This window comes from Suricata suricatta, chromosome 16, assembly GCF_006229205.1.
Source record: "Suricata suricatta isolate VVHF042 chromosome 16, meerkat_22Aug2017_6uvM2_HiC, whole genome shotgun sequence".
Lineage (NCBI taxonomy): Eukaryota > Metazoa > Chordata > Mammalia > Carnivora > Herpestidae > Suricata > Suricata suricatta.
The window spans coordinates 58882451-58908164 of record NC_043715.1 but is presented as its reverse complement, the minus strand read 5'-3'; the positions used below and the strand labels follow the sequence as shown (position 1 = coordinate 58908164).

Sequence of the window (25714 nt, the reverse complement as noted above, 5' to 3'; positions counted from 1 at the left end):
GGTTAGTGATCCCAAGCCTCAGGGGCCCTGGATGAGCTGCTAAGCAAGCCCAGCCTCATCTGTTCACCCCCGCTGAGGGGATGACTTCTCCTCTCCTTATTGACTACCCAACATCCTGCAGCCTGGCCACAGTTTCAGCTGACAACACTGCTTCTCATTTCGCTGAGGAAACAGAAGTTCTCAGCATCCTTTATGACCTCATTTCATGGAAGTTACATGGTCTGACTTCTGCTGACCCGACTGGTGGAAGCAGTCCCAAGCCCAGCCACATTCTAGAAATGGAAGAGAGGCAGAGTTTGTGGCCATGTTTGAAACTGCCACAGATGTGAAAGCAGTCAGCACGCCTCTTCAGTGACCCTCTTCTGGCAATGAAACTATAGCATTTCAGGGTGAAGTGACCTCAGTGAGCACAGGGCTGTGGCATTCCCCAGTGGGCACTGGGCATGATGGTGAGACCACTCCCCAAGGAAATGAACATCTCTACATCATCACCACTTGGAGAAGGAGCTGCTGATGCGTTCCCTTGAAAACTGCCCTGTTTCCCCTGGAAAGACCTCCAACTGTGTAGCGAGAGGGCGGTGGGGCCCTGGCAAGTTCTTCAGCCTCAAGATGTTTCATCTCTCAAAGAAAGTAACGTGGAGGTATGCCATAGCAGCGACGTGCCCTGTGCCTGATACGTGAAAAGCAATATGACAGCTGGTGTGCCATCATAATTCTCCAGGCACCTGGCCTCCTGACTTATCTAATCTGTCTCCAGGAGCTGTTCACTGCCGTGGAGACAGGAGTAAGATACTCTCACTCCAGATGGCGTGACTGTGCCTGGCCCCAAGGGCTCTGAAGGGGCGTAGCTCCATAGCACTCAACCAAGCATAAGTTCAGCATCTGATCCACAGTGTTAGAACCTGTTTTGAAATGTTATATACAACTCAAGAGGGCAGAGGTGGAATCCTGGAACAAGGGGTGGATGGGCTGCCGGTTACAGGCTGTGTGACCTGAGAAAGGATTTTAATCTGTCCTCTCACATAAAACATGAAACATGGGCACCAAACACACGCCCTAATACTGCCAACTTCCTGTGGCTTAACTTGGTAATCCCCTTCCTAGAAGAAGTCCTGTAGGAAAAGTGGAAATGTGAAGAGAACGAACATTTTCTGGGAAGGTCCCCCACTTGCCTGGCGTTTCCCTCCCCCAGGCCTCCAATGGTTGGTTGCTCAAGATTCCCATTCCCTGAACTAAACACTCCTTACATCTTAATGATGGTCTAAGGATCAGAATGACCCACTCATCCTAATTCATTTGGAATCTTGGGTCAGAAGGACTGCAGCTTTGTCCTGCTAAAACTGGTCTGACAATCTCCTTTACTTTGTTTTAATACTGCTTATTTTAAGTATCAAATTATTAAAGATGTCTAATAGGTGGGGAAAAAACAGATTCTATCACAGAAATATATAGTTTATTTATCTTTGTTCTCTTTTAGTCCTTGTCCATATGCATAAATACTTTACCACAAATATAATATCAGTGCACAGACTTTTTGGTACCTGGCTTTTTAAGCTTACATTATAAGCATTTCCAGGTTTCACTAGTATCACTTTTAATGACCAAATGAGCAAACAAATATAACAGCAAATCAAGTGAGTGAAAAAGTAAACGTTTTTCCAACTTAGATTCATTAGCAACAACTCCCTACCAGTTTTCTCATTTACTTGTGTGCAGGGCAGTCTCCCCAGGTGTCCTTTGGTCTTGAGAACGTCGTCACTCAGTGCTACTTTTCACATTCCGTTCCGAATGCCAACCAGGCCCGTTCATGTTACTTTGCAGGATCAAGCCGAAAAGGCCATGTCACTTCAACCAGCTCAGCTTGAGGGCTGTGAGGTAGGCTGTTTCTTCTTGTATCTCACCCCACTATGTGTCTTCTGGTGTCCAATGAGGTGTGAGCTCTGGGTGAAGGCCTTTCCGCATTTGCTGCACACGTAGGGGCGCTCCCCGGTGTGCGTTCTCTGGTGCCGGATGAGATGGGAGCTCTGGCGGAAGGCTTTCCCACAGTCCTGACATGGGTAGGGCTTGGCTCCGGTGTGAGTCCGCAAGTGCTGGGAGATGGCCGAGCGGTCATTGAAGGTCCGCCCGCACTCGTGACACTCGAAAGGCCTCTCTCCGGTGTGGACTCTCTGATGCTGTGTGAGGGAGGAGCTCTGAACGAATGCCTTCCCGCAGTCCTGACACACATAGGGCTTCTCTCCTGTGTGGATTTTTTTATGTACAGAGAAGTATCTTGGGTTCCGGAACGTTTTGCCACATTCACTGCATCGGCAAACTTGGCTCCCTTTGTGAATTCTTGTGAATGTAATCTGCTGAGTGCTCCGGCTGAATGGTCTCCCACAACCACTGTTTTCTCTGGCTTTTTCCCCTTTGTGGCCCTTCTGATGAATTTTTACACATGCACCACGTGCCGCCTTCCTCACCTGTGAGCCACGCTTGCGCAAGCGTTTCCCAGGCAGAGTTTTCTGGAGTGAAATATGGCTTGTGACAAGGCCGGTGTTTGCCCGGGGTTGGGGGCTTTTCGGAGGGAGGGTTTCTTCCTGAGTGAGCCCCGCTTGCCTCAGTGCCATATCTAAGACTTCCTGGGGCCTATCCTGCCCGCTGTCTCCTGAGATGGAGGAGCAAGTGTCATCCCTTGAGGATTCTTCCATTTTCAGGTCAGGGGCCAGCTCTTCCTCAGGAATGTCAGACTTTGGAGTTAACTCTTTACTTTCCAGTGTAGTCTCCCACCCTGAAAGAACCCAAAAGGTGTGGATACTGTAGAGAGAAGGGCTAAGATGGACCACCAGTATGACATCAAGTGTTTAGAAGCTGTTTTTTTGTTTTTGTTTTCCAAGTACAGTCATGCAACCTGGGGAGACTCTAGAAAACAGTGAAGCAGAAGAACGGGAACACTGAGCTTGGTGGTTGGGGTGGGGCAAGAACAGGGAGCATTCTCCTGGCTCTCTGACTCCTCATATGCCTTCAAGGTAGGCAGAAGTCAGTCCTTCCCTGAGCCTAGGCCTCTGCTGTCCACACAACGCCCACCCCTCCAAGTCCACAGGATGAGCTAAAGGCATGGACAGTGCAAGGAACTCTTTCTTGACAGCATGCCCAGTGCTCACACTGGGCCCAGAGGTGGCACGGGCCCCGACTCAGGGCTCCGGGGGCTCCCAGTCCCCGAAGGGTGGAGTGGCCAGCACGGACACAGCCTTACCTACAGACACCAGGTGTCCAAAGGTTTCTAACATCACGTCATGGTACTCGGTCCTCTGCGTCGGGTCCAGCAGCCCCCACTCTTCCTTGCTGAAGTCCACAGCCACATCCAGGAAAGTCACTGCATCCTGCAACATCACACTCTGTGTCTGCTCATCAGGAGGGTCGTCCATAGATACAGACGACTGGAGCCTCCCACCAGAGTCTGCTGTGCTGAGGACACCCCTGCTTTGGGGTTTGCTCAGCAACACTGGCTTGGGCCGTAAGAGGCGCAGCGGGTCCCTTGTCACAAAACCAGAGTCTGGGGCCCAGGCTGGAGGCAGAGTCTCTGTTTCACTAAGAGCTACAAATGCCATAAGCAAACTGCCTCCCCTCTACCTGGGCCTGTGTGCAGCTCATCCTTTCCATCAACTTCTCAGGGAAGACTGCCCCTCAGGCAAGTCCTGCCTGCTAGGCACACCCCCTTCTTCTGGGAACAGCCCCTCTGCCCACAGAGGAACCAGCCTGCCTTTGTGGATGGCAGCTGGCGGGGGTGGTGTGGCCAGAGCCAAGATCAGTCGTTTCTGGGGAGCCGGCCAGAACTCCAGCAGGAAGAGGCCTCCCCACAGCACTCTGCCTGGACCCGGGGGCCCTTCTGCCTACGAGGGGCAGAGCCTGCTTAAGAAGCAGTGGGAGAAAGCATAGCCATGCGACCAGGACTGGAGAGACCTTCCTCTCGGCACCTGGAAATCCCTGAATACAGCCTTGCCTGAAACCCACCACAGACCACTTGTTACGTGACAGCCAATAAGGTCACCCTATGCTTGAACCAGTGGTGAGCTGCTGCAGCAGAAAGAGTCCTGACCAATGCCACACACATCGTCACTCAGCCATACTCTGAGCCTCGACCGTTGGCAAGACCGGCCAGTGCTTTCATCGTCTCCCCACTGGGATATCCTGAAGCAAATTCCAGACAGTCTTTCCATCACAAACACCTAAGTATGCACTTCTGAAGGACAAGGGCTCTCTTATTCTAACCCGGATCCACATGTGGTCTGCATGTCTCTGCCTGGGGCTCCTAAGCATCTGTAAACACTTGGCCCCTCCCTTCTGCCTCCAGATTTCTTGCCTCCCAGTCGCTGTGCCCTTTCCTGGTCTCCACCGCAGCAGCAAGGCAGCCCGGCCCTTCACGCTCAGAAACTCTGAAAGGTCTGCTCCATGGGAGGCTGGGGGGTGGGGGGAGGTCCCCTCAGAGGGGACACTGTGACCAGGGAAGAAAAGGGTGACACCCCCGACCCCCACTCACCTCAGGTGGTGCTTTCGCCAGCCAGGTGGTCACGCTCTCCTCCTTCTCTTCCGGGAGAGCTGTGGTCTCAGGAGGGCAGGTGGCGTCCTGGGCAGGTAATGCTGGGAGGAGACAGCAGCACGGGGGGTCAGCCGGATGTGGTGCTACGTCCAGGGTGGGGCGACACAGCCATGTCTCTCTCTGGGACCCCGGGGCCAGCACACACATCGTATCTGCTGTGACTGCTGTGAGGGCATCTGTGCCCACCCTTTCTCGCCACCAGTTCAGGTCCCCACTCTGCTTCCTTTTCACAGCCTGTGCCCAAATCCCACCTGGATAGCTCAGGATGCGTCACCCCATAGGGCTGACTGTGGGACACCAGTGTCCCAGCTGCTGAGACCCCTGGCCCCACTTCCTCCCTAAGAGCTGTCCTGGACCCAGTCCCTCCTGAGGCAGCTGCCTCATCTCTCCATTCGCCTCAGCAGCTGGCCTCACAACGCTCCTCAGAAGCAAAGACTCCTTTTCTGGCCTCTGGGGCTGGGCCCACTCTCATAATACACACCCATCCAAATGAGAATTTTATTGTTTCCTCCACCTTAGAAAACAGCTCCTCCTGGCCTTCCAGCCCCTCTCAACCACAGCTCCTTCGTGCCTGACTGTCTCATCTGCTCCTGGTCCATGGGCTTCCATAAGGAGGCTGATCCCAGCCCTGCTATCAAGGGGGACAACGATGTGACCCAGGCTGCTGCTTCCTTCTGGCCCCAAGGATTGGATCTGGGATTAATACGGGGCCCAGAGCTACACAAGCAGCCAAAGAGGCTTTTGTTGGAACATTCAGGAAAGAGAAATTCTGTGCAGGGAGGCTCTGTATGGAGACAGCCTGCCTGCGGATGAAGCTAACAGAGGCCGGCAGAAGTACGATAGAGGAGAGAGGATGAGTCCTGAGGACAGTGGAGGGCCCCTGGGTCCAGCTGTGCCTGATGCTAGATCGCCCTGGGACTTCTTCGGTAAATTCTCCTCCTTGGCATTCACAACGGAGAGTCACAACTAACTCGCTGGTTACCAATGTAGGATTCTCCGTGTTCTCTGGAAGGCTCTGCCCCCATCCACTGTAATGTGAATTGATTTCATTCACCCCCAAGGTGTGAAATGTAAGACTGGCTTTCATGTCATGAGCCCCCCAACTGTCTCTTTGGCACCTCTATCAGCTTCCTGTTGCTGCTGTAACAAATCATCACAACGGTGCCTAAAAGCAAAGTTGCTTTCCTGTGATTATGGAGATCCGAGGTCTGCTACCAACCTCACTGTGCTACAATCAAGTTGGTGGCAGGGCTACTTTCCTCCTGAGGCTCTAGGAGAAAATGTGTTCCTCACCTTTTCCAGTTTCTGGAGGTCACCTAAAATACCTGGCTCCCAGCCCTTCCTCGTGTCTTCTCTGCCCCTAACTCACAGGCCTGCCTCCGTAGGGGCCCTTGTGGTTACACTGGACCCATCCGAATAACCCAGTATAATCCCCCATCTCAAACTCCTCTAATTAATTGCATCCACAAAGTCAATTTTGCAGTGTGAGGTTACATATTTGGATGAGCAAGTGTCCATGGAACTCAGCCTGACAGACCTCAAGTTTCATGGAATCTCACCCCAAAGGCCCCCTACTCAGGCACTCCCATTCCAGCTCCCCACCACTGTCACTCATGCCCTAGCCACCACACCTCTCAGTGGGCATGGTAACAGCTCTGGGTGGCCAATCCGCTTCTCATTTTGCCCTTGTTTTCTGTCCACCATCCACAGCGAACTGCAAGCTGGTAGATCTTTTTTTTTTTTTATTAGGTTTATTTATTTTGAAAGAGAAAGAAAGCACAAGATCATAAGCAGGTGAGGGGCAGAGAGAAGGAGAGACAATCCCAAGCAGGGCTTGAACTCACGAACCATGAGATCATGTCCTGAGCTGAGATCAAGTCGGAAGCTCTGACCCTCTGAGCCACCTGGGTGGCCCCAACCTGGAAAATCTTTGCTCAGTCCGACGATGCCACATGCCCCTAGGGCTCAGGGACCGGTTCCCATTGCTTTAAGACAACACGAAAACCCTTTCAAGGGCCCTGCCAGCCCTGTCCCCTGCTCCCTTCTACCACAGGCCACCCAATTTCTCTTGGATTTTTTAATATACTGGCGTTGTCCCACTTTGGGCCTTCGTAGGCGGTGCCCATCCTTCCCGCCCCCTTCTGAATTCCACTCCACACCAGGTGTCGGCTGCAAGCAACTCACCTCCAGAAGCCCCACCAGCACCCTTGGGTTCTTCTCAACCCCATCACTGTCAAACGAATATTCATTTGTCAAATTCCCACCATTCCTGCCGGGTCTAAGACTTGTTGAGCTCATGAGTCTATGAATCCTGTCTGTCCTGGTCACCACTTTATTCACAACCCTTACTCTGGGAGGAGCACCTGGCTGGCTGAGCTGGTAGAGCATGAGACTCTTGACCTTGGGGCTGTAAATTTGAGCCCCACATTGTGTGCAGATAATACTTAAAAAAATCAAGTTTTGGGGCACCCAGGTGGCTCAGTCAGTTAAGCATCCAACTTCAGCTCAGGTCATGATCTCATGGTTTGTGGGCTCAAGCCCTGCATCAGGCTCTGTGCTGACAGCTCGGGGCCTGGAGCCTGCTTCAGGTTCTGTGCCTCCCTCTCTATGTGCCTCCTCTTTCTCATAAATAAATATTACAAAAGAATCTAAAAGGAGGCATTCAGGGAATATGCCTATGTACCTAAAATCTTGTTTTCTATTGGATTGTAGCACAGCAGGATTCCCAAAGGATGAAAGTGAAGGATTTAAAAAAAATTTTTTTTAACATTTATTTATTTTTTAAAGACAGAGACAGATCAAGAGCAGGGGAGAGACAGAGACAGAGGGACACAGAGTTGGAAACAGGCCTCAGCCTCTGAGCTGTCGGCCCAGAGCCTGACACGGGGCTCGAACCCATGAACTGTGAAATCATGACCTGAGCCAAAATCAAATGCCCAACTGACTGAGCCACCCAGGTGCCCCAAAGGTGAATGGTTTTATCCCTTAGCTTCTATCACAAGCGTGCGGAGGGCTGGTTGAAGAGTGCAGTCCCAGGCCCTGCCAGTGGTTTCAGTAGCTGTGAGGGGCAGCCTGAGACATTCCATTTCCATAGATGGGTCCAAGGATAGGCCATTCTCAGATCCCTTAACCTGGGGGCAATGGTAGGTGCTTCAGCAAGGAACCACTGAAGCTCTGACTCAGGAACACACTGGGGACACAGATGCCCTTGGCCTAGATGAAGAGGGCATGACCCTTCCCCGTCCCTTCTGAGGAAGCCTGAGTTCTTCCTCCCCCACCCTCCAAGACGCACCCACACAAGTGTCCCTCTCCCCCCGCCACTGCACTTACCGTCCTCCTCAGATATCCAGGTTACATCCTCGACCAGGGCCACTGCCTCCTGACAGTCCTCTGGGTGCTGTGACTCCACCCACATCCGGAGCTTCCTGGGCAGCGCACCCAAGAACTGCTCCAGCACCAGCAGCTCCAACATCTGCTCCTTGGAGTGCACTTCGGGCCGCAGCCACTGGTGGCACAGCTCACGCAGCCGGGCCAGGGCCTCACGGGGCCCCGCCACCTCCTCAAAGCAGAACCCCCGGAACTTCTGGCGTGCAGCCTCAGGGTCAGCTGGATGCTTTCCTGGCTGCTGAGCAGGCTCCGCTAGTACTTCTGGGCTCAGGCCCTCATCTTCAGCATAGAGAGCCCGGATCTGGGCATTGCGGGGACGGGCTATCTCTTGGTTCAGTGTGAGGACTTCAACGACTTCGATCTTCATCAGGGGATTCCAAGCAGGAAGAGAAGCCAACTGAGGGTCCAACTGAACTGCAAGACACTCTGTAAGGCAAAAGCACAGCCAAAGAGATGGCCAACGAGCACATGAAAAGATGGGCCACACTATTTGCCACCAGGGAGATGTAAATCAAAACTCCTGCCAAGGGTGCCTGGCTGACTCGGTCAGAAGACCATGTGACCCTTGATCTTGGGGTCGTGAGTCTGAGCCCCATGTTAGGTGTAGAGATCACTGAAAGAACTTAAAGGTCATATCATGAGATACTACTTCATACTAAGATGGCTATTATTAAAGATGGGTGGTAACTATTGGCAAGGATGCGGAAAAATGGCTGTTGGTGGGAACACAGGATGCTGCACCGTTCTGTGAAACAGCCTGGCAGGTGCCCAAAAAGTCCAACACAGAATTATAATCCAGGAACTCTCCTAGATATACATCCAAGAGAAATGAAAATACAGGCCAACACAAAAACTTGTACAGGAATTTTCACAGCAGCATAATTCATAAGAGCCAAAAAGAGAAACAACTCAAAAGTCCATCAAAGTAAGGATGGATAAACAAAATATGGACTATCCACAGATTGGAATTATTTGGCCATAGAATCAAGTAGTTACATGTGCCACAGCATGGCTAAACCTCGACAACATTATGCTGAGTGGAAGCAGCCAGACACCAAAGGCTGCCTATTGTAAGATTCCTTTTATATGAAATGTCCAAAACAGATGACTATACTGAAACAGTAGATTCAAGGTTTCCAGGAAGTAGGGAATTGAAGCAATTAGGTGGGTGTTGACTAATAAAACTGAAGTTTTTTCGGGAAGTGATGAAGATGTTCTGAAATTAGACTGTAGTGATGGCTACACAACCTTGTGAAATATAGTAAAAACCACTGAACTGTACACTCTCAAAGGGTGAACTTTATAGTGTGTAAATTATATCTCAGTATGAGAGCAGGTAAGTGAAGCAGGAGGCAAGGAGGCCTAAGAAGAGACCTGTGATGCTCTACAGGCCTGTACAGGGAATAGAATCTGATCCTGCCTCCTTGGGGGCCATCCAGAAGATGACCAGGTCTAACATGGCCCTGAAATGCTAAAGAGGGGGCACAAACCAACAGAAAATAAGAAAGCACTCTACAACTCTTAACAAGAAATGTTTTTTTATTACTAAAAATCTTTTTTAAAATGTTTATTTTTGAGAGAGAGCAGAGCATGAGTCGGGGAGGGGCAGAGAGTGAGAGGGAGATACAGAATCCAAAGCCAGCTCCAGGCTCCAAGCTGTCAGCATAGCTGAGAGACCACGACACCAGGCTCAAACCCAGGGCTGGAACTCACAAACAGGGGGGATCATGACCTGAGCCGAAGTCGGACATCCAACCGACTGAGCCACCCAGGCGCCCTAAGAAATGCTAATTCTAAATGATGTGAAAGCTTTAAAAAGGTAAATAGAGGGGCACCTGGGTGGCTCAGTTGGTTAAGTATCTGATTGGCTCAGATCACGATCTCACGGTTTGTGGGTTCAAGCCCCCCACGTCTCTGTGCTGACAGCTTGGAGCAAGCTTCAGATTCTGTGTCCCCCTCTCTCTGCCCCTTCCCAGCTTGCTCAAGCGCGCTCTCTCAAAAGTAAGTAAACATTAAAAAAAGGAAAAGAAAAGTAAATAGGAAAATGTAAATAACCACTGATTACGATTAACTTCCAACTAGGTTTATGTTGGTTTATAAAAACAGAAATGCCCCCACTGACGTCAAGAGCAAATGTGCCCGCTCACACTTGCTGTTTTGAATATACCTGATTAGCACAACTCTACCTGCAAGGAACTTCTAGCATGAACTCAACGCCTTAGCAACGAATGTCAGGGCAATGCCCAGGGACTTTCAGCAGGTCAATCTACTCGTGTTCAGGGGGCTATCTGAAGGGGAAGACTGAGGTAGGGACACCAGGAGAAGAGTATCTGGAGACAAGGACCAAATCCCGTTTGACAAGAGAGCTCTGACCCACAACCTCAGGTCTTGTTTAACGGGCAGTTTCTCTTTTTCACCCCCAAGTCAATAACCTCCAGTCAGAAACTTCCCTTTTTCGCTCTAAATCTCCCTCCGCCTTCCTCCCCTTCAGTCTCAACCAAACACTAGGAGTGGTGGCGGACGCCCTGCTACAGTGGGTTGAGTAGACAGCCTCCCCATGTCCTCATTTGGGTGGTCTTTTTTCCACTACACACATTTCCTAAGCAGGGGTGTAGGACGGAGCAAACTGGAAAACAGGCAGTGCTAAAGCACCGCTCAAGAAAACCAGGTACGGATTAAAAATTACGTTGGTTTTAGTGTGATGATCATTACAACGCAGGAAAGTTCCTGTCACGTGAAGTAAAACAGCGCAGCCAGGAAATTGCTAGTGTCGAGGGACTGCAGTCGTGTTGTTTAAGCAAACACACAAACTCGGAAAGACCGGAAGAACAGCGGCTGCTGCGCTCCACCTGCACCGTTAAGCGGCGCCCGGCGGCGCAGCCGGGCTGCCAGCACCGCAGCATCTGGGAAGGCGGCGGTGGCGGAGGTCGCAGCCACAAGCACACTCTTCCGCTTGCGTTCAGGAAGCTGACCTCTCAAGTCCCCCACAGGATAAATGGAACGACCCGCCCACATCCCCACAGCCACGCCCCGATCCCCCGAGCCGGAAGTGCGTCAGACGCCCGGCTACTACAACTCCCACGGCCCTTCGCGGCGTGCACTTCCGGAGTCGCCATGTTGAGGCTCTGGGTCCGATCCAAACCCTGACCGGACGCACGGCCAGCCCTCGGCGAGTTGCTGGGCTCTCGGCCTCTGCCGCCTGCGGTCTCGTCCCCTTCCCCGCTCCCCCCCCCCCTACCCCGCGACGGTGAACGCACCCTGGGACGGCGCCGGCCCAGCTGGAACTTACACACTCACCTTCCCGGTCCGCAAGTTCGTTTCCCTTTGTAGAGGCGCAGGGCTGAGGCGCGCGGTCGCTTCCCCTAAGGCAGCGAGCGCCCGGATTCCTGATCCATTTTCGGGTCCCCAACTCTAAATTCCTCCCCGTTCTCGTAGGGAACGAGCCTTGGCTCGTCTGTCCTTTCCTCGGCTTACTGGTTTCACCGACCTAACTGGTGTTGGAAATTGCTGGCGCGCTCCCCGAGAAGTGAGTCAGCTCGAGGTCAGGAGTCACCAGCGTGGGTGGGGCCGGGCCCGCTGCCCCGGACGGGCCTCGGGCGCTCGGGGTTGCAAAACACGCTCTGCGCCGCGCGTTTCATCTCGGCCATCGCCAGTCACTCCTTTCCTAGCCTTTTTTTTTTTTTTTTATGTTTGTTTATTTTTGAGAGCGAGAGAGAGAGAGAGACAGAGCGTGAACAGGGGAGGGACAGAGAGAGAGGGAGACACAGAATCGGAAGCAGGCTCCAGGCTGAGCTGTCAGCACAGAGCCAGACGCGGGGCTCGAACCCACGGACTGTGAGATCAAGACCCAAGCCGAAGTCGGCCGCTTAACCGAATGAGCCACCCAGGCGCACCCCCCCCCCTTTTTAAAACAGATTTTTTTAAAAAGACTGCAATCCCCACCCAAGGTGGGGCTCGAATTCATCATTGTAAGGTCAAGAGTCCAAGGCTTAAAGAGATTTTTATTCCCTTGATGAAAATAACTACAGCGTTGATCTCCCATTTCTGCCTCACCTAAACAAATTTTCTATGAGTTTTATTTGGGGACTTGCCTTTCCCAACTCATTTATATCTACCCTTGTCTTCAGGATTTAATTACCTTCCTGTTTACTAAGGCTTCTGAGGGTTCATTTCCCCCCTCCAAATTCTTGATTTAAAAGCAAAATTCATTTCCCCCCTTACAGTTAGTGTTCTCAGAGCCTCAAATTGCCCTGAGAATAACTCAGGAAGCCAAGCATGACAATTTCCAGGATGCCCAGCAGGGCTGGGCTTGGAAAGTGCCCAGGTTAAGGGATATTAGTGGGCAGGAAGTGGAGGGTAGCTCTCCGGAGCGGCTCCTTGCTGGGCCACAAGCACCATTCTGAGTAATACGCTTAACACTTAAAATGTTCATTCTCCACAACCCTTCACAGCTTTCTAATTTCTAAAACTTTCATTTTATACTCCTTGGTTAATCACAGGATTACTTTGTACTTTATCCCTTAAAAAAATTAACTGTAGGTTCTTTTTATTCTACTCCTTTTCCCTCTCCATGTCTAATTTACTTCTTTCTCCTTTAGTCTTGATCATGTGTTTTTTTCCCTTCTCTTATCTTTGGAGGACACCAGGGCAATTTCTCAAAACCTTGAATTGAATGCTCATTAAAAAATGTTAACTCTTAACCGTTTTAAATTTAGGGCCTGTCTAGTTTGGATGTGGGGAACTCTGCCCATCCTTGTCGTGCTGGGAGCTCAGGGAGGATCTGCAGCCTGGCTCTCCCTGCAGTAGCAGCCATTCAGGGCAGCACATTTTCCGCATGGTTATCGTAAACCTCCTACTGGGTGCTATGCAGTCGATGAGATGGGCCAAAGCCTGCAAGCTGGTGGGTAAGTGTCGTTCTAGGCACTGCAGTCCTCAAAATCTCTGGTCCTCTGGACCGTCCTCCAAGCCCTCTAAATAACCCCTCCTGCATTGTCAGGAAAGTATTCACCCTACTTCACAGAGAAAATGTAAGCTCTTAAGTTTACCGGCTGGCAGAGTGGAAACCGGATCCTCAACTCACTGGGGCCGACTGACCCACTCATCTGTGTGGGGCTGCACAAAATAATCTACCAACTGCAGCTCCAAGAACTGATTTTTTCTTTTTTAAAATCTTTGAGCGAGCACGAGCAAGGAAAGAGGGAGAGAAGAATCCAAGCAGGCTCTGATCCCCCAATATGGGGCTGGAACTCACAGAACCATGAGATCACGACCCGAGCCGGAATCAAGAATGGGACGATTATCCAACTGAGCACCCCAAGCACCCCAGGTACTGGTGTTCAGTCCAACTGAATGACAAGGGGCGGGTAGGTGGGTGTGTGGAATTTTAGCAATTTAGTGCCCTTACTTACAACTATCTATTTGGTAGGTTGTTCTACAAACTCACCCAGCCTCTGGGAAAGGGCTTAATCCTTCTGGGCCTTAGTTTCCTCTTTTTAAGTGATTAGGTTGCATAAAGCCAGGAATAGCATGTCGGAAAGGCTGATGGAGGATGAGTTCTTCCTCCTCTTACAGTTTCCTTCCCGTTCCGCTGCTTCCCTTCCAGGGTAAGCCATCACTGTCAGTGCGTAGAGTTCCACAGTGAACGCTGACTAACCAGGTAGACTGGGTCTGCCAGTCCACAAATAGAATAGTAACTAGTAACAATAACCTTTCAAGAACTTGTAGGGGGCAGGAGTGCTCCCCTCAGCTCCCCTCATCCCTGTGCACACTCTCTTGTGCCTTTTTCTCCTTGTCCAGAACGCCTCCAGCTCTACACGCTTTCCCCACCTCTCCTCATCACTTACTCGTCAGCTCTGCGGGGCACCTCACGGCATTGCCGGTTCACCCCACTGGACTGCTAAGGATGTCAGTTGGTTCTCGTACATCAGAAACCCTAAAGTCAGGCCCAGAGGACGATCTCCCAAAGGTGCTGATGATCATCTTAACATCAAAGTCTCTGAATAACGGTGGTTAGTTGTATGAAGGCCTCCTAAGACCGGGGCTTTACACACCATAGTCCCAGTAAGCAATAGCATCCATTCCTTTTACAAAGGAAGTCCATACTGGGAGAGCCTAGGAGCTCTGTCCAAGGCCGCACTGGGGAACACAGCAGCTGGGATCTAAGCCCTGTTTTATGCCCTTTACAACAAAGGGTGCTTCCGATAGCCACTATCTTAGTTTCCCTCAAACGTGCCAGAGTGTGCCTGCTCTAGAAGGCTTTGTCCTGCCATAGCCCTGCTTGTTAGTCTTTCTGAACATCTTCACCTGATACCTTCCCCATCCAGCTCTTAGCTCAAGTGGCACCTCCTCAGAACTGTCTTCCTGCCCATTTCTCAACTAGTACGGCCCACCCATGACTCCTGCTAGCATATTCTGTTGTTTCACTGTACTTCACAGCGCTGACTGCCATCTCAAAGGATGTTTTAATTATCACCTCTCTACCTTTTCTATAGCAGCACTGCCCAATAGAGCTCTCAGGAAATGTTCTAGAACTATACTGTCCAGCATAGTAGCCATTAGCTACAGCTGACATCTAAAAGGTGGCCAGTGTGACTAAGGAACTGAATTGGTTAAATTCATTTTAGTCTGTTTAAAAGCTTAATCAGCCACGGGTTAGTGGCTGCTCTGAAATGAATGTAGGCCCATTGATGAGACAGGGGCCTTACCACCGCGTTCAATACTGTGACCCACCCCTCAACGGGTTGTGGCATTTTTGCAGGTGCTCAAGAAATATTGATTCAACAAAGCCGCAAAAAGTGACTTGGGTTTTTTAGCTGTCTGGATTTTCCTGTATTTCTGTCAATTACAGGAAATTTCACTGGAATTTGTGTCCCACCCGCTCACGGGAGGACTGCTACTGCTAAAAAGTTCCCTTCGCCTTGAGAGCCTGAGCAGTAGCGGGGAGGGCAGGCCACAGGGTAACAGGGCGCCGGGTTTATACTCCTGCCTGTTCCCAGACCAGCTGGGTCAGAGACCTGAATTTCTGCTTCCCCTGGTATAGTGGCTTCAGCCACACTCCCCTAGAGGCTGTTGGCTGGAATGATGGTGTAGGACTTCAGTCAAGAAAAGGAATTCATTACCTTCTAGACTTTCTCAGCCCTCGAAGGTACTGCTTTTACTTTACATCCACTTTTTCTTTTTCTCAAATAGAAATTCCTTAATAATTTTTTCCTTAACAATTCCTACTCATTTCGGGGTGCCTGGGTGGCTCGGTCAGGTAAGCATCCAACTCTTGATTTGGGCTCACATTCGTGGCTTCACGTGTGGGGCCTGCTTGGGATTCTTTCTCCCCCACCCTCTGCCCCTCCCCAGTTCACGTGCTCTCTCTCAAAATAAACTCAGAACACAACAACAAAAAACAATTCCTAATTATTTCGGGGTGCCTGGGTGGCTGTCAGGTAAGCATCCAACTCGGTTTCAGCTCGTGTTCATGGCTTCAAGTGTGGGGCCTGCTTGGGATTCTTTCTCCCGCACCCTCTGCCCCTCCCCAGTTCACACTTTCTCTCTCAAAATAAACTCAGAACAAAACAACAAAAAACAATTCCTAATTATTTTATTCTTAGGTTCCATTTCAAAAAACCTATTAGTATCTTTGTGTTAAACTGGGTATTCCTCATACAAGCCAAGGCTTCTAGTCTTTATTATTTTGTTATTTATCACATTGATGAACTCTATTTTAACTATTTCAGAGGATTAGTTTAAGGTGCTGGTTATGAGCTATAAATATTTCCTTTTTAAAATTTTTCTCATTTTGTGCTTTATTGAAAACAATGCTATGTATACTTTGCAGACTCTGTCAACATTCCAGCCTTTATCCTGTCATTCGTGTTCCATGGAAATAGACTTTTAACAGGAAGTTGGAAGATATTCATGCCCAGGTCAGTAATAACTAGCTGGCCACTTTGTTCTTAAAAAGTTAATTTTAACATTTTTCATGGGACCAATTTTGACAACCTTCTACTTTCTCAGAAGTCTTCCCATTTTGTTGTTTGTTCATTCCTGCACTCAGCAAATAATTAGTGGGCACCCAGGCTGTGTCAGGAACTGGTAACACAGCAGGAAGGAGATACCCACTTACATTTATCAGCATAGGCATGGGCAACATTTCTACAAATGGAAAGTTACCCTCCTACCCCACTTCCTTCTCAGGAGGCCGTCACAGCCTGAGTTTCTACATTCAGTGATTACCAGCTGACATATGTTTGCACTTTTGTGTACCTTTTTAAAAAATGATATGTGCATCTGTGTATCTTTATAGGTTTCAAAGATACATATTTAAGAAATACACATATCTTGGGAGACGTTCATATCAGTACATAAAGCTGGCTCATGCATTGTTACAGTTGTACAAAGTTCTACAATGAGAACTACATGTGTTGCTGAATATGTATGTAGTATTTTTCCCTATATAAGCTTTAGCTTGCCTTTTATTTATTCTCCATTTAATCAAAGTTGGTTTTGAATTTTTGTCTTTGCAGAAAATTAGTTCTTGGGTTCTTTTTTTCTTCTCCATTTGATCCATTTATTTGTATTGTATTTATCTTTTCTCTTTCCTTGGGATTTTGAGTGAAATGTGTAGTCCATTTGCTTTCCTTCTTATTTTTAATAGCGAAGGCATTTTCAGGTCTTGAAATTACCCCAGGTATTACATTTGGACACCAACCAGAGTGGTTTCCAGATAAAAGGAGCAAGATTACATGGGTCCTAATGAGCAAATATGTGGAAGGTCACAAAGAAGGTATACTTGAATAAAGGTTGCACAGTATGTTATCACACTGTTAGGCTGGATTCCTGCCAAAACATGTTTTGATAGTCACTCAAGATTCTAAACTCTTGACCCACGCCCCAGGATGTGAGCCTTTCAGAGTTCTTAAATAGTGCTATATATCTCAAGATTGCCCCTTATCATCCCTTAACTACCCTGTCTCAAAGCCTAGCCTTGTCTTCATAGTCTCCTCTTTGAAGACATCCTCTTGTTTTTTCACAATTTCTTCAACCATTTATTCACTCAAGAGTTTCCTGAGCTAGAGATGGAGTCATTGTCTTAGCAACTGGGGATATACATGGGAAACCGAAGTAAAGAAGCCTGCTCTTACGTTTAATATTTGTTCTAGGTGTTCAGTCAGATAACAGAACAAGTTGAAAAAGTTGTAAGACCTGTTTTACTACATTTATATACTTATGTGATAAAAGTTTTATTTAGAATTTGCCTCTTGTGTGATTTACCTAGTATAAAAAGAGGATGAGACATTTCATTTTTATTATTCAGTGTGGTTCTCTCCAGTGTATGTTTTCTGTTTTGTCGTTCTGTCAGATAAGATGGGCGTGAAGGCTAATGATTTGCCTGCACAGATTACATTGAGTGTCTGCTCTCATAGGAGTCCTCTGATGTTGAACACAATGAGGACTCCTACTGAAAGGCTTCTTGCCAATGGGTTCTGTGACTCCTGAAGCCTTCTTAAGACCCGATTACATTCTCAGGTGCTTTCCAGTATTTCAGTGAAGCTGAGTAAGAGAGCTGTGCATGAAAGAGATCTTTTCATAGCAGTCACATTCCCTTGGCTTTGGAGTTCTTAGAGGTAATTATTTGGTCTAAGAACTTTTCCAAATTTGATACAACTGAGTTTCTTTTTTTAGTCGAGTAGGAGTTTTCTCAAGTCACAGTGAATTAGGCCAGAAGCCTTTCCTGCTATGATCATATTCCTGGGGTTTCTTCCCTGTCTGAGTTCTCATGTCAAAAAAGTCATGAAAATGAGTTCCTTCATTCAAGGTCTTTGCATGTTAGTCTCCTCCCATGTGAACCTTCTTAAAGACAGAGCTGAAAACAGGCCTTCTCACATTAAACACATTTCTTCAGTCTTATTCTTGACTCGATTATCCTTTGTATAAAACAGCTGGTTTTCTACATCCTCTCTGTGTGATTTGTAGCCCATGTGAGTCCTCTCAGACTACACAAAGAATGAATGAAATCTAGAAAAGGATTTTCTTTTCTTCCTCCCAAAAAACAATCTCCTTATAGAAGTTATTTTTTTCTACTAAAGTTTGCACTTGACTATTGCTACATTCATATTTGTATGGCTTATCTCTCCTGCTTCATTACTAGACACATCGAAAAAGTTAAATGTCCTTCAGGCTTTCCTATAATCATGACCTTCAATATAGTGTCTTCACTCCATTGCTTTTCAACTGATTAAATCTAGATCATTATCTCAAGTTTTCTAACTAAACCACACAGAGTGGCAATACTTCCTTGAAAGGACACTGAGCGTTGGCTAAAGGTTTGAGTGCCATCAAATATCATCCATATTCCTTCACAGCATCTTCCCAAATCACTACCTTCTTAAAAATGAATGCGCTCTGTCTTAAGCACTTATTACTCAGTTTCCCTTCTACTTCAACCAGTGTCTGTGCTGCCATTTTTGCTATCAGGGAGAGCTGGAGAGCCATACATAATGAGTTTCCTCGGAAAGGCTGAGCTTTCCACTTAAACCCATGCCCCTAGTTAGGGAGAGGCACAGCTATACCAGTGATGGGAGACAGACCACTGCTGGAGATGGTTGTCCATCCAACAGTAAATAGAACACGCCATTCCAAACACCTAGGATTCCCAAGTCTTTATGCACTGCTGGGACCTCCTTCTCTAGTCCTGAGAGGTGCACTCAACTGGCTTCACAAACCTCTAGTTGGATGTGTTTTAGTCCCTTCTCATTCGTAGGTCATTAACAGAACTAGGCAAGATGTGACAGTTCCACAAACTCTTGAATCTAGGCAAAAGCTATTAGGGAGTTCCATGTAAACTGTTTAAAAGGCGGGTCAGCTGGTTAAGCATCCAACTTTGACTCAGGTCATGATCTCCCGGTTTGTGAGTTCAAGTCCCATATGGGGCTCTCTGCTGTCAGCACAGAACCTGCTTTGGATCCTCTGTTCCCTCCCTGCCCCTCCCCTGTTTATGTGCAAGTGCGCCCTCTCTCTTTCAGAAATAAACATTAAAGAAGTAAAAACAAAACTTCTATTTCTACCCTTCAAAAGTTTTTGCCTTTACCAGATTTCCTCATCTTATTGACTAAACCCAAAAATTCAGTAGTAATAATTTCCCTCCTTTTTTCTTCTTTTAAAGTTAGATGTTGATATATACAAAAAGAATGTATGCGGTAAATGCATACATTACAGAGAATAGCCACAGGAAATCCCTGAGGCCTTCACCCATGAGGGATTGTTGGCAGCTTCCTTTCCTTTGGCCATTACTCACCTGGCCCCAGTGAATCCACTATAAATGGGGAGAAGCCCAATGCCAGCTTCTCCCCAAACCCTCCCAGGCCATGCAGCCTCACTTCCTTAGATAGTACTACCACAGTTCCCTGCCCCACTTACATCTCTGCTCTACTAAGTTCTTTCTTCCTAAGCACCTGGAGTGAGCTTGAACAGCTGTACCACACACCTGCCTGATAAAAACCAAACTCCCTCACAGTGGAGGCGCTGTGTGTCCTGCCAAACCTAACGTGTGTGTCAGCATACCTCAGTTACCTCCTGACAGTTCCCGGACTGTGCCAAGCCTGTCCCATCTTCATGGTCACCCCAAATGGTGTTTCTGTACTTGGAAGCTGTCCTCACCACTGCTCTCGTAGGTCTGTAGAATTCTCTTACTTTGGGAATTGGCTTAAATCTCACCCCTGCAGTGCTCCTTAAACCACCTCCTCGAGAGTAATTTCTTAATCCCCCCCAACCTTTACACCACATTCTTTTCCTTCTCAGGACTTAACCACTGCGTATCTTTAGAGTTACATCTAGGGAACTTATTTGTAGAGGCCATAATCTATTGGACTGCAAAGTCCACAGTGTCAGGGTTTATGTTAGATCTTTGGTTCACCACCAGAGTGTTCAGTGTACTATAAGGGACACAAGTATTTGTAAGGTGTAAGGAGGGGAAGCAGTGGAGGGACAACATGTAAAGGACTCTTTGTGACAGAACAGAGGTGAGTCACACACCTCGGGCCCAGGCTGTAATAAAATGCCCTCATAAGCTGCTCTGCACATGGTCTCACTCTGGGTTATCAACTCAGAGTCTCCTGGCACCTGTCAAGCCAGCTCTCCCCAAGACACACAACCACAGGTGCCACAGGGAACTCCTGGATCATCTAGAAATGCAAGGCTGGAAGGTTTGCCATCACAGGACACGGGATTTGAGCTTCAGGGAGGATGAGACACAGACCTGCCACAACCAGAGCCACAAAACAGGGCCAGACTTTGGGAGGCTGGATTATGGGGAACAGCCAGGGGGTAAAGACACCACGGAGGGTGGATACAAAGTGCTTGTGTTGCTGGGGACCTTCCAGGTGATACATAGTTTAGTGACCTGCACTAATGGGTGGGAGAGAGGTTTTCAATGTAGAGGAATGACTCAGTATGGAAAAGAGAAACCACTAATGCTGACTCATCAAACGGAATCTAGAAAAAGGGTGCAGAGATTCACAGAGATGGCAGTTTGTTGTGGCAAACAGAAGGAAATCACCAAAGATGGGGGCCAGGTGCAGATTTCATAGCTGAATACTACCAGAAGCAGGGAGTTCCAATGTTATTTGCATTAGAACACAGAAAACAGAAGGGAGAGCATCCATAGTTTTCTTTACAAAGCTGATAAATAAACACAAAAAGGAAAACCACCCACCTCCCGAACCTAACTTATGAATATGGATCTATCAGTGGATACCAGCAGCATGTTACAAGGGCACGTTTATTATGTCACTGTGTTAACTGTTCAAAGGAAAAAAATCACTGTGATCACCTTGGAAGGCTATGAAGGAAAACGGGCTATTACTGATTTTCATGTATTAGAAAGAGCTAGATGACTATTTCTTTATCCAGATACAATGGACTTAAAGCGCAGCCCAGCATCATGCCTGTCAAGCTTTCCCATTTAGGTCACTCACTCTTCACACTCTCAGCTTCGGTTTTGGAAGTACCACCTGTGATGAAGGTCATTATGTAATTGGGCAATGGTAAAAAATGTACTAATATGATTGCCTTCTCCTTTGTACTTGCTGGTAAAATGACTGTACTGAGAAAATTAATGAGACTCTAGTAAGGCTTTTACAGCTAATAAGGGAATATAGCAGCATGACGCATTTATCTGGACCAACTACACAAGACTGCAAAAGAGGATTTATCTGAGTAGATTAGCAGCAACTACAGTGAGAGCCCAACAGCACCCAGAAGGCCTGACATAACACAGTGAAACAAGATCCCTCTTTGTACACTTGTGCCAAAACTCGACTCGACAGACCAATTCTGCGTCAAGAATTCTAAGTCCAATCATTCTAACAGGATTTTCTTACTGAACCCCTGACAAACTGATGGTAAGCATTCATTTCACAAACTAGGTGGTTTAGAACAGTTCAGAGTTTTTTGTTTTTCAAAAATAATGAGGTACTATCATTTATCCGAGTTATAAAACTACCATACGTACAGCACTATGTGTACTCAGACTAAGATCAATGAAGCAGAAGGGACCAAGACCAAGGCCTATGCCCAGTGAGGACCGTGGGAATTTAATCTGTAATAAAGACAGTGTTTCCAACAAGTAGAAGAATCTAGTCAGAAAATGTGTTGAAAGAACTTATGCTCCATACCATACACACAAAGAAACTCGATAAGTGCAACAATCAGACAAAAACAGAAACTTTAACTACAAGAAAGTGTTTGTTGGTCTGGGATAGCTGTAATATCAGTACCCAAAGTTAATAGTGTTCCCAGAAAAAAAACAAACGGAAAGTATATGAACTCACAAAAGTACAAACCATCCATAAACTTATAAAAATATGTGTAAACTGAACATACTATCAGATCTGCCAACTTTGAAAAAAATTCTTAAAAATCACTGGCAATGAAGAGGAAAAGGAGTTTTCATGTAACTGAGCAGCTATATGTATTTTTTAGAGAGCAATCTGTTGCTACCACATTTTTAGCTTCTATCTTGATTGATTCTAAAGTTCTATTTCAAGAAATCCTACCTGCAAAAAACAAAAAATCCAACTTGAATATGCAAAATAAAAAAGTATGCAACATGTTTTTTGCAACAACTTGAAACACTATCAAGAGGAGACTTCAAATGTGGGTTACATAGCATCTGTTAAAATGGATACAACAGGCCTTTTCGAATCCAGTAGAACACCCCTGACTCATAACTCATAAGCATATATTCATAAACATACGTGAGAACATCTATAAATAAAAAGGCTGGCCAGACGCAACAGTTCCTGGTGATCACATGAAGGAGGGATAGCAGAAGAGAGGGAGCCCCTAACAGTCAGCTGGCCACTGGTAGCAAGTTCTCATTCAACCAAGGAGTACGACTTGGGACCAGAGGAAAACAGTTTGATTCAGCATGTCTGAGCTACTCATCAGAGCACCCCATCTGGGGTTTCCCGTCACCCGGTTTTCTAAGGCACCAGGCTCTGACTAACCAGCCCATTCCCTGCCAGGATTCCCATGGGCCTGGATCTCACCTGAAAAGGTGTCTTGAGGAATTCCTCTCTCCACCGAACAGAGCGCTTCCTCCTCCTCTAACTGAGATACCACATCTGGCTTGGAAAGCTGATGTTCTGCCCAAGGGAAAAGAGACAGGGCTTGGGGGTCTGTGTTCGGGAGAAAATGCATTCCTCCCGGGCACATGCTGTCCCTGAATTCTTCCCTGCGAGGGCATGACTTCTGGTCTACAGCAGCGATGATAATGCAGTCCATCCCCTTTGCCAGCTACTTGCCTTCCTGGACGGCCTTGCCAATAAAAGTAGCAGTGGGACCCAGTTGTGGTCAGCAAGACACAAAGGGAAGTCTATCAGCTGGGGACCTTAGGGATTTTTTTTTTAACCTAAATATGGCAGGTGTTGTAAGAGAACTGGCCAGGACTGTCCATTCCCCTTCTTTATGCCTTGAACGTGGATATGCTGGGTGCCCACATCCTCTGGAACTCTTGTTACAAAAGTGAGCATCCACTACTGTAGCTGGAAACGTTCCTGACAGACCTACCTCCCTAGCAACTCAAGGCCTCAGGGGTAGACTAGGCGGCTTCGGAAGTCCTATTTGTGAAGTTGCTCTTTCCCTACGGGTACAGAGTAAAGCCCTCTCTCTCAGACTCCCAGGACCCTGACAATTGCATTCTGATCCCTGCAGCCTGAGCCAAAGCAGACACACACTTCAGAGGCACCACATTCGTGCTGCAAAGCGCAGATCTTTATTGATATGGAGGCCATCCTTACCCACTGAGACCAGGTTCCTGTAGTTCTCCAGCATCACCTCCCTGTACAGGGACTTCTTTTCGAGGTCCAGCAGTCCCCATTCGTCTGAAGTAAAACCCAGGGTCACATCTTCAAAGGTCACTGGTTCCTAAAACCCACAGGTTTCTGTTCAGCCAGGGTCTGTCATCACTCACGCTGACAGGAGGGGGAAGGCTGACCCAGCACATGAGGGCACTCCAGACTCTCCTGTGTTTCTGTGTTTGTCTGAATCTGAGCAAACCCAAGCTTGACCCTATTCAGGTCACAGCAGAGAGGACATGTGAGGCCAGAGAGGGTTCTTCTTTCTCTGAAGATCTCTCCATTTCTTATTACCTTGGAGACTCCAATACTGGTATTGGCGTCTATGCGTCCTCTTAGGGAATTCTGTGAGCTGAATCCTCACACCCAAGCCTTCAGCCCCCACCCACCACCTAGGCTGCTTTTACTTCACAGGTCAAGGATCCATCCATCTCTCTTGTTTTCTCCTAGTGATTGAGCTCCCTCCCCTCTAGCTTTGATGCCAAAGTGGCTATTGAAATGTAAATATGAGCCTAATCCCTACTTAAACCTGTCAATACCTATCCCCAATATACAGGATAAACTAGAACCCCCCAGAACCTGACCTGTACTCTAACCATTCCCTTGGAGAGCTAAGCAACCTGCGGTTCCTCCATTCAGCAAAGTATCTCATGCCCAGCCAATCTCTCAATCCTCCCCAAGATGCTCTTGGAGCCTAAAGGCATCTCAAGGGACGGTGGCATCTCACTACCATCCGGCCACCCCCCACCCCCAGATTCCGGGGTACACTCAGAAATTCAAGCCTCTACTCACACGAAACCAGGCCGTTGGAAGCCCGGTGGCCATACCTTCCTTCTCCTCGACGTACCTCGTGGGAGTAGGCAGTCCTGAGAAGGTCGAATTTGAGAAGTGGGAAGGGTATGAGGTCTGTGCGAAGGGGACCCCTCCCCCCCCACTTTGCCCAGAAGCGGCCTCATCAACGTGAAATGACAGGTCTACCCGCCATCTAGAAAAACGAGCTGAAGGGGTCGTCTCCACCTACTCCCCGACGGCTGGGGAGCCGGTTTCCTCCTAGTGGAGAGGAGACCGTCCTCAATACCTTTCTCATCTAGAGGGGGTTACTAGTCCGCAAGCACCCGGAAACAGGTCAGCCCACCTTAAGCCCCGCGCCCGGAGGGAGTTGTCTTCCCTTTGGGCCCCGGGTCTCCAACCACACCGCCCCTTCCGGCCCCACAGCAGGAAGACAGCAGGCAAGACCGTCCTTGGGCTCCAGAGCTTGGCGGGGAAGGGCTGAGGTACACTCCGAAGAGTGGCCCCGGGTCGTCTCCGCACAGCCCCCCCGCCCCCGACGAGACCAGATTTCGCGCCACACTCACCCAGCGCGCGGCGCAAATGGCGACTGTCGGCCCGCGGCGAAATGCGTCAGCGGGCGGGGCGGACTACAACTCCCAGCCACCACTGCGGCGTGCCCGCCCGCCCGCCCGCCCTCTCCCAGGTGACGGCCGGCCATCTGGATGGCAGGCGAAGCCCGCGCGGGCCGGAAGAGGGTCCTCGCCAGCGACCCTGGTGGTCCAGCTGAATGGAGGAGGGCTCGAGTCGGATACACCAGGCCTTGGGGCCTCAACACTTTCCTAAGCAGTGGCGCAGGCCAGGACAGAATCGGACTGTACCACGAGGGCGACTACTCGTGGGAAGGACCGGAAGTTGGGGGAGGGAAAGTGAGCAGAGGGGGTGGGCCGGAAGAAGATTAAAGTTGGGTGGAGAATGGCGGGAAGGATTACTACATCCCTGGGCGGAGGAGGAAGAACGGACAAGGCGTGAAGCGTAGACGGTTGGAGCTAACTGCTACTCCTACCTAACGTGAAGAAAGGAGGGGGGGCAGGAACTGGGTAGGAGGGAAGGGTATAGAGGGCGGAGCTAACGTCCAGCCAAGCTCTGGGAGAGGAGGAGGGGCGGGCGGGGAGCTGGAAGGAGCTAAAGTCCACTCAAATTCCGGGAAGAGGCTGTGGGAGAAAGGACGGAAGTGAGTGGGGGCGGTGCTAAATGTGGATCCTTATCTAAGGGTAGGAAGAAGGGGCAGGAGGGGGAAGGCCGGAAGTGTGCTGGAGACAGCCTGCGTCTAGAGAGAAAGGGAGGGTGGGCCTGCTGCGAAGGTGCAGCTGGCGAGGCTCTGTGTCCTCCAGTTGTAGGGAGAGGAGAAGGGTCAGATTTAAATGTCCACTCAAGTTGTGAGTTAATTGTACCCTAAGAACGGTGTGGGGGTGGGTTGACAAAGAAAACTAGAGCTAAACATAAGCTAAAATGGTGGATATAAATTTTATTCACCACAGTATTGCTACACGGGAAGACACACTCCAGTATAGACTTGGGTTCAGTTCTGAATACGAGCAGATCAAGTGGGGATTTATAACTAAGAAACAAG

General features: G+C 48.7%; 1 protein-coding gene and 1 long non-coding RNA gene across 6 annotated transcripts; one reads left to right on the top strand and one right to left on the bottom strand.

Moving 5' to 3' along the window:
* Nucleotides 1–148: 148 nt before the first annotated feature.
* LOC115281128 lies at nucleotides 149–5917 on the top strand. Its single transcript, XR_003904099.1, has 4 exons — nucleotides 149–641; nucleotides 1717–1875; nucleotides 4334–4422; nucleotides 5099–5917. It is a non-coding gene; the product is annotated as an uncharacterized LOC115281128 (long non-coding RNA).
* Nucleotides 1432–24714, bottom strand: ZNF274 (zinc finger protein 274). Of its 5 annotated transcripts, none has more exons than XM_029926404.1 (8): nucleotides 24669–24714; nucleotides 24106–24179; nucleotides 23257–23383; nucleotides 22507–22602; nucleotides 7910–8392; nucleotides 4520–4620; nucleotides 3236–3362; nucleotides 1432–2770 (listed from the first exon to the last, which is right to left on the bottom strand). In XM_029926404.1, exons 2-8 carry the CDS (start codon nucleotides 24136–24138, stop codon nucleotides 1857–1859), a joined length of 1881 nt encoding a protein of 626 aa, XP_029782264.1. In that variant the 5' UTR covers nucleotides 24139–24179; nucleotides 24669–24714; the 3' UTR covers nucleotides 1432–1856. The 5 variants fall into 5 exon arrangements, with proteins under 5 accessions (XP_029782264.1, XP_029782265.1, XP_029782266.1 ...); XM_029926405.1 differs by lacking the exon at nucleotides 24669–24714 and adding an exon at nucleotides 24449–24662; XM_029926406.1 differs by lacking the exon at nucleotides 22507–22602.
* Nucleotides 24715–25714: the final 1000 nt, after the last annotated feature.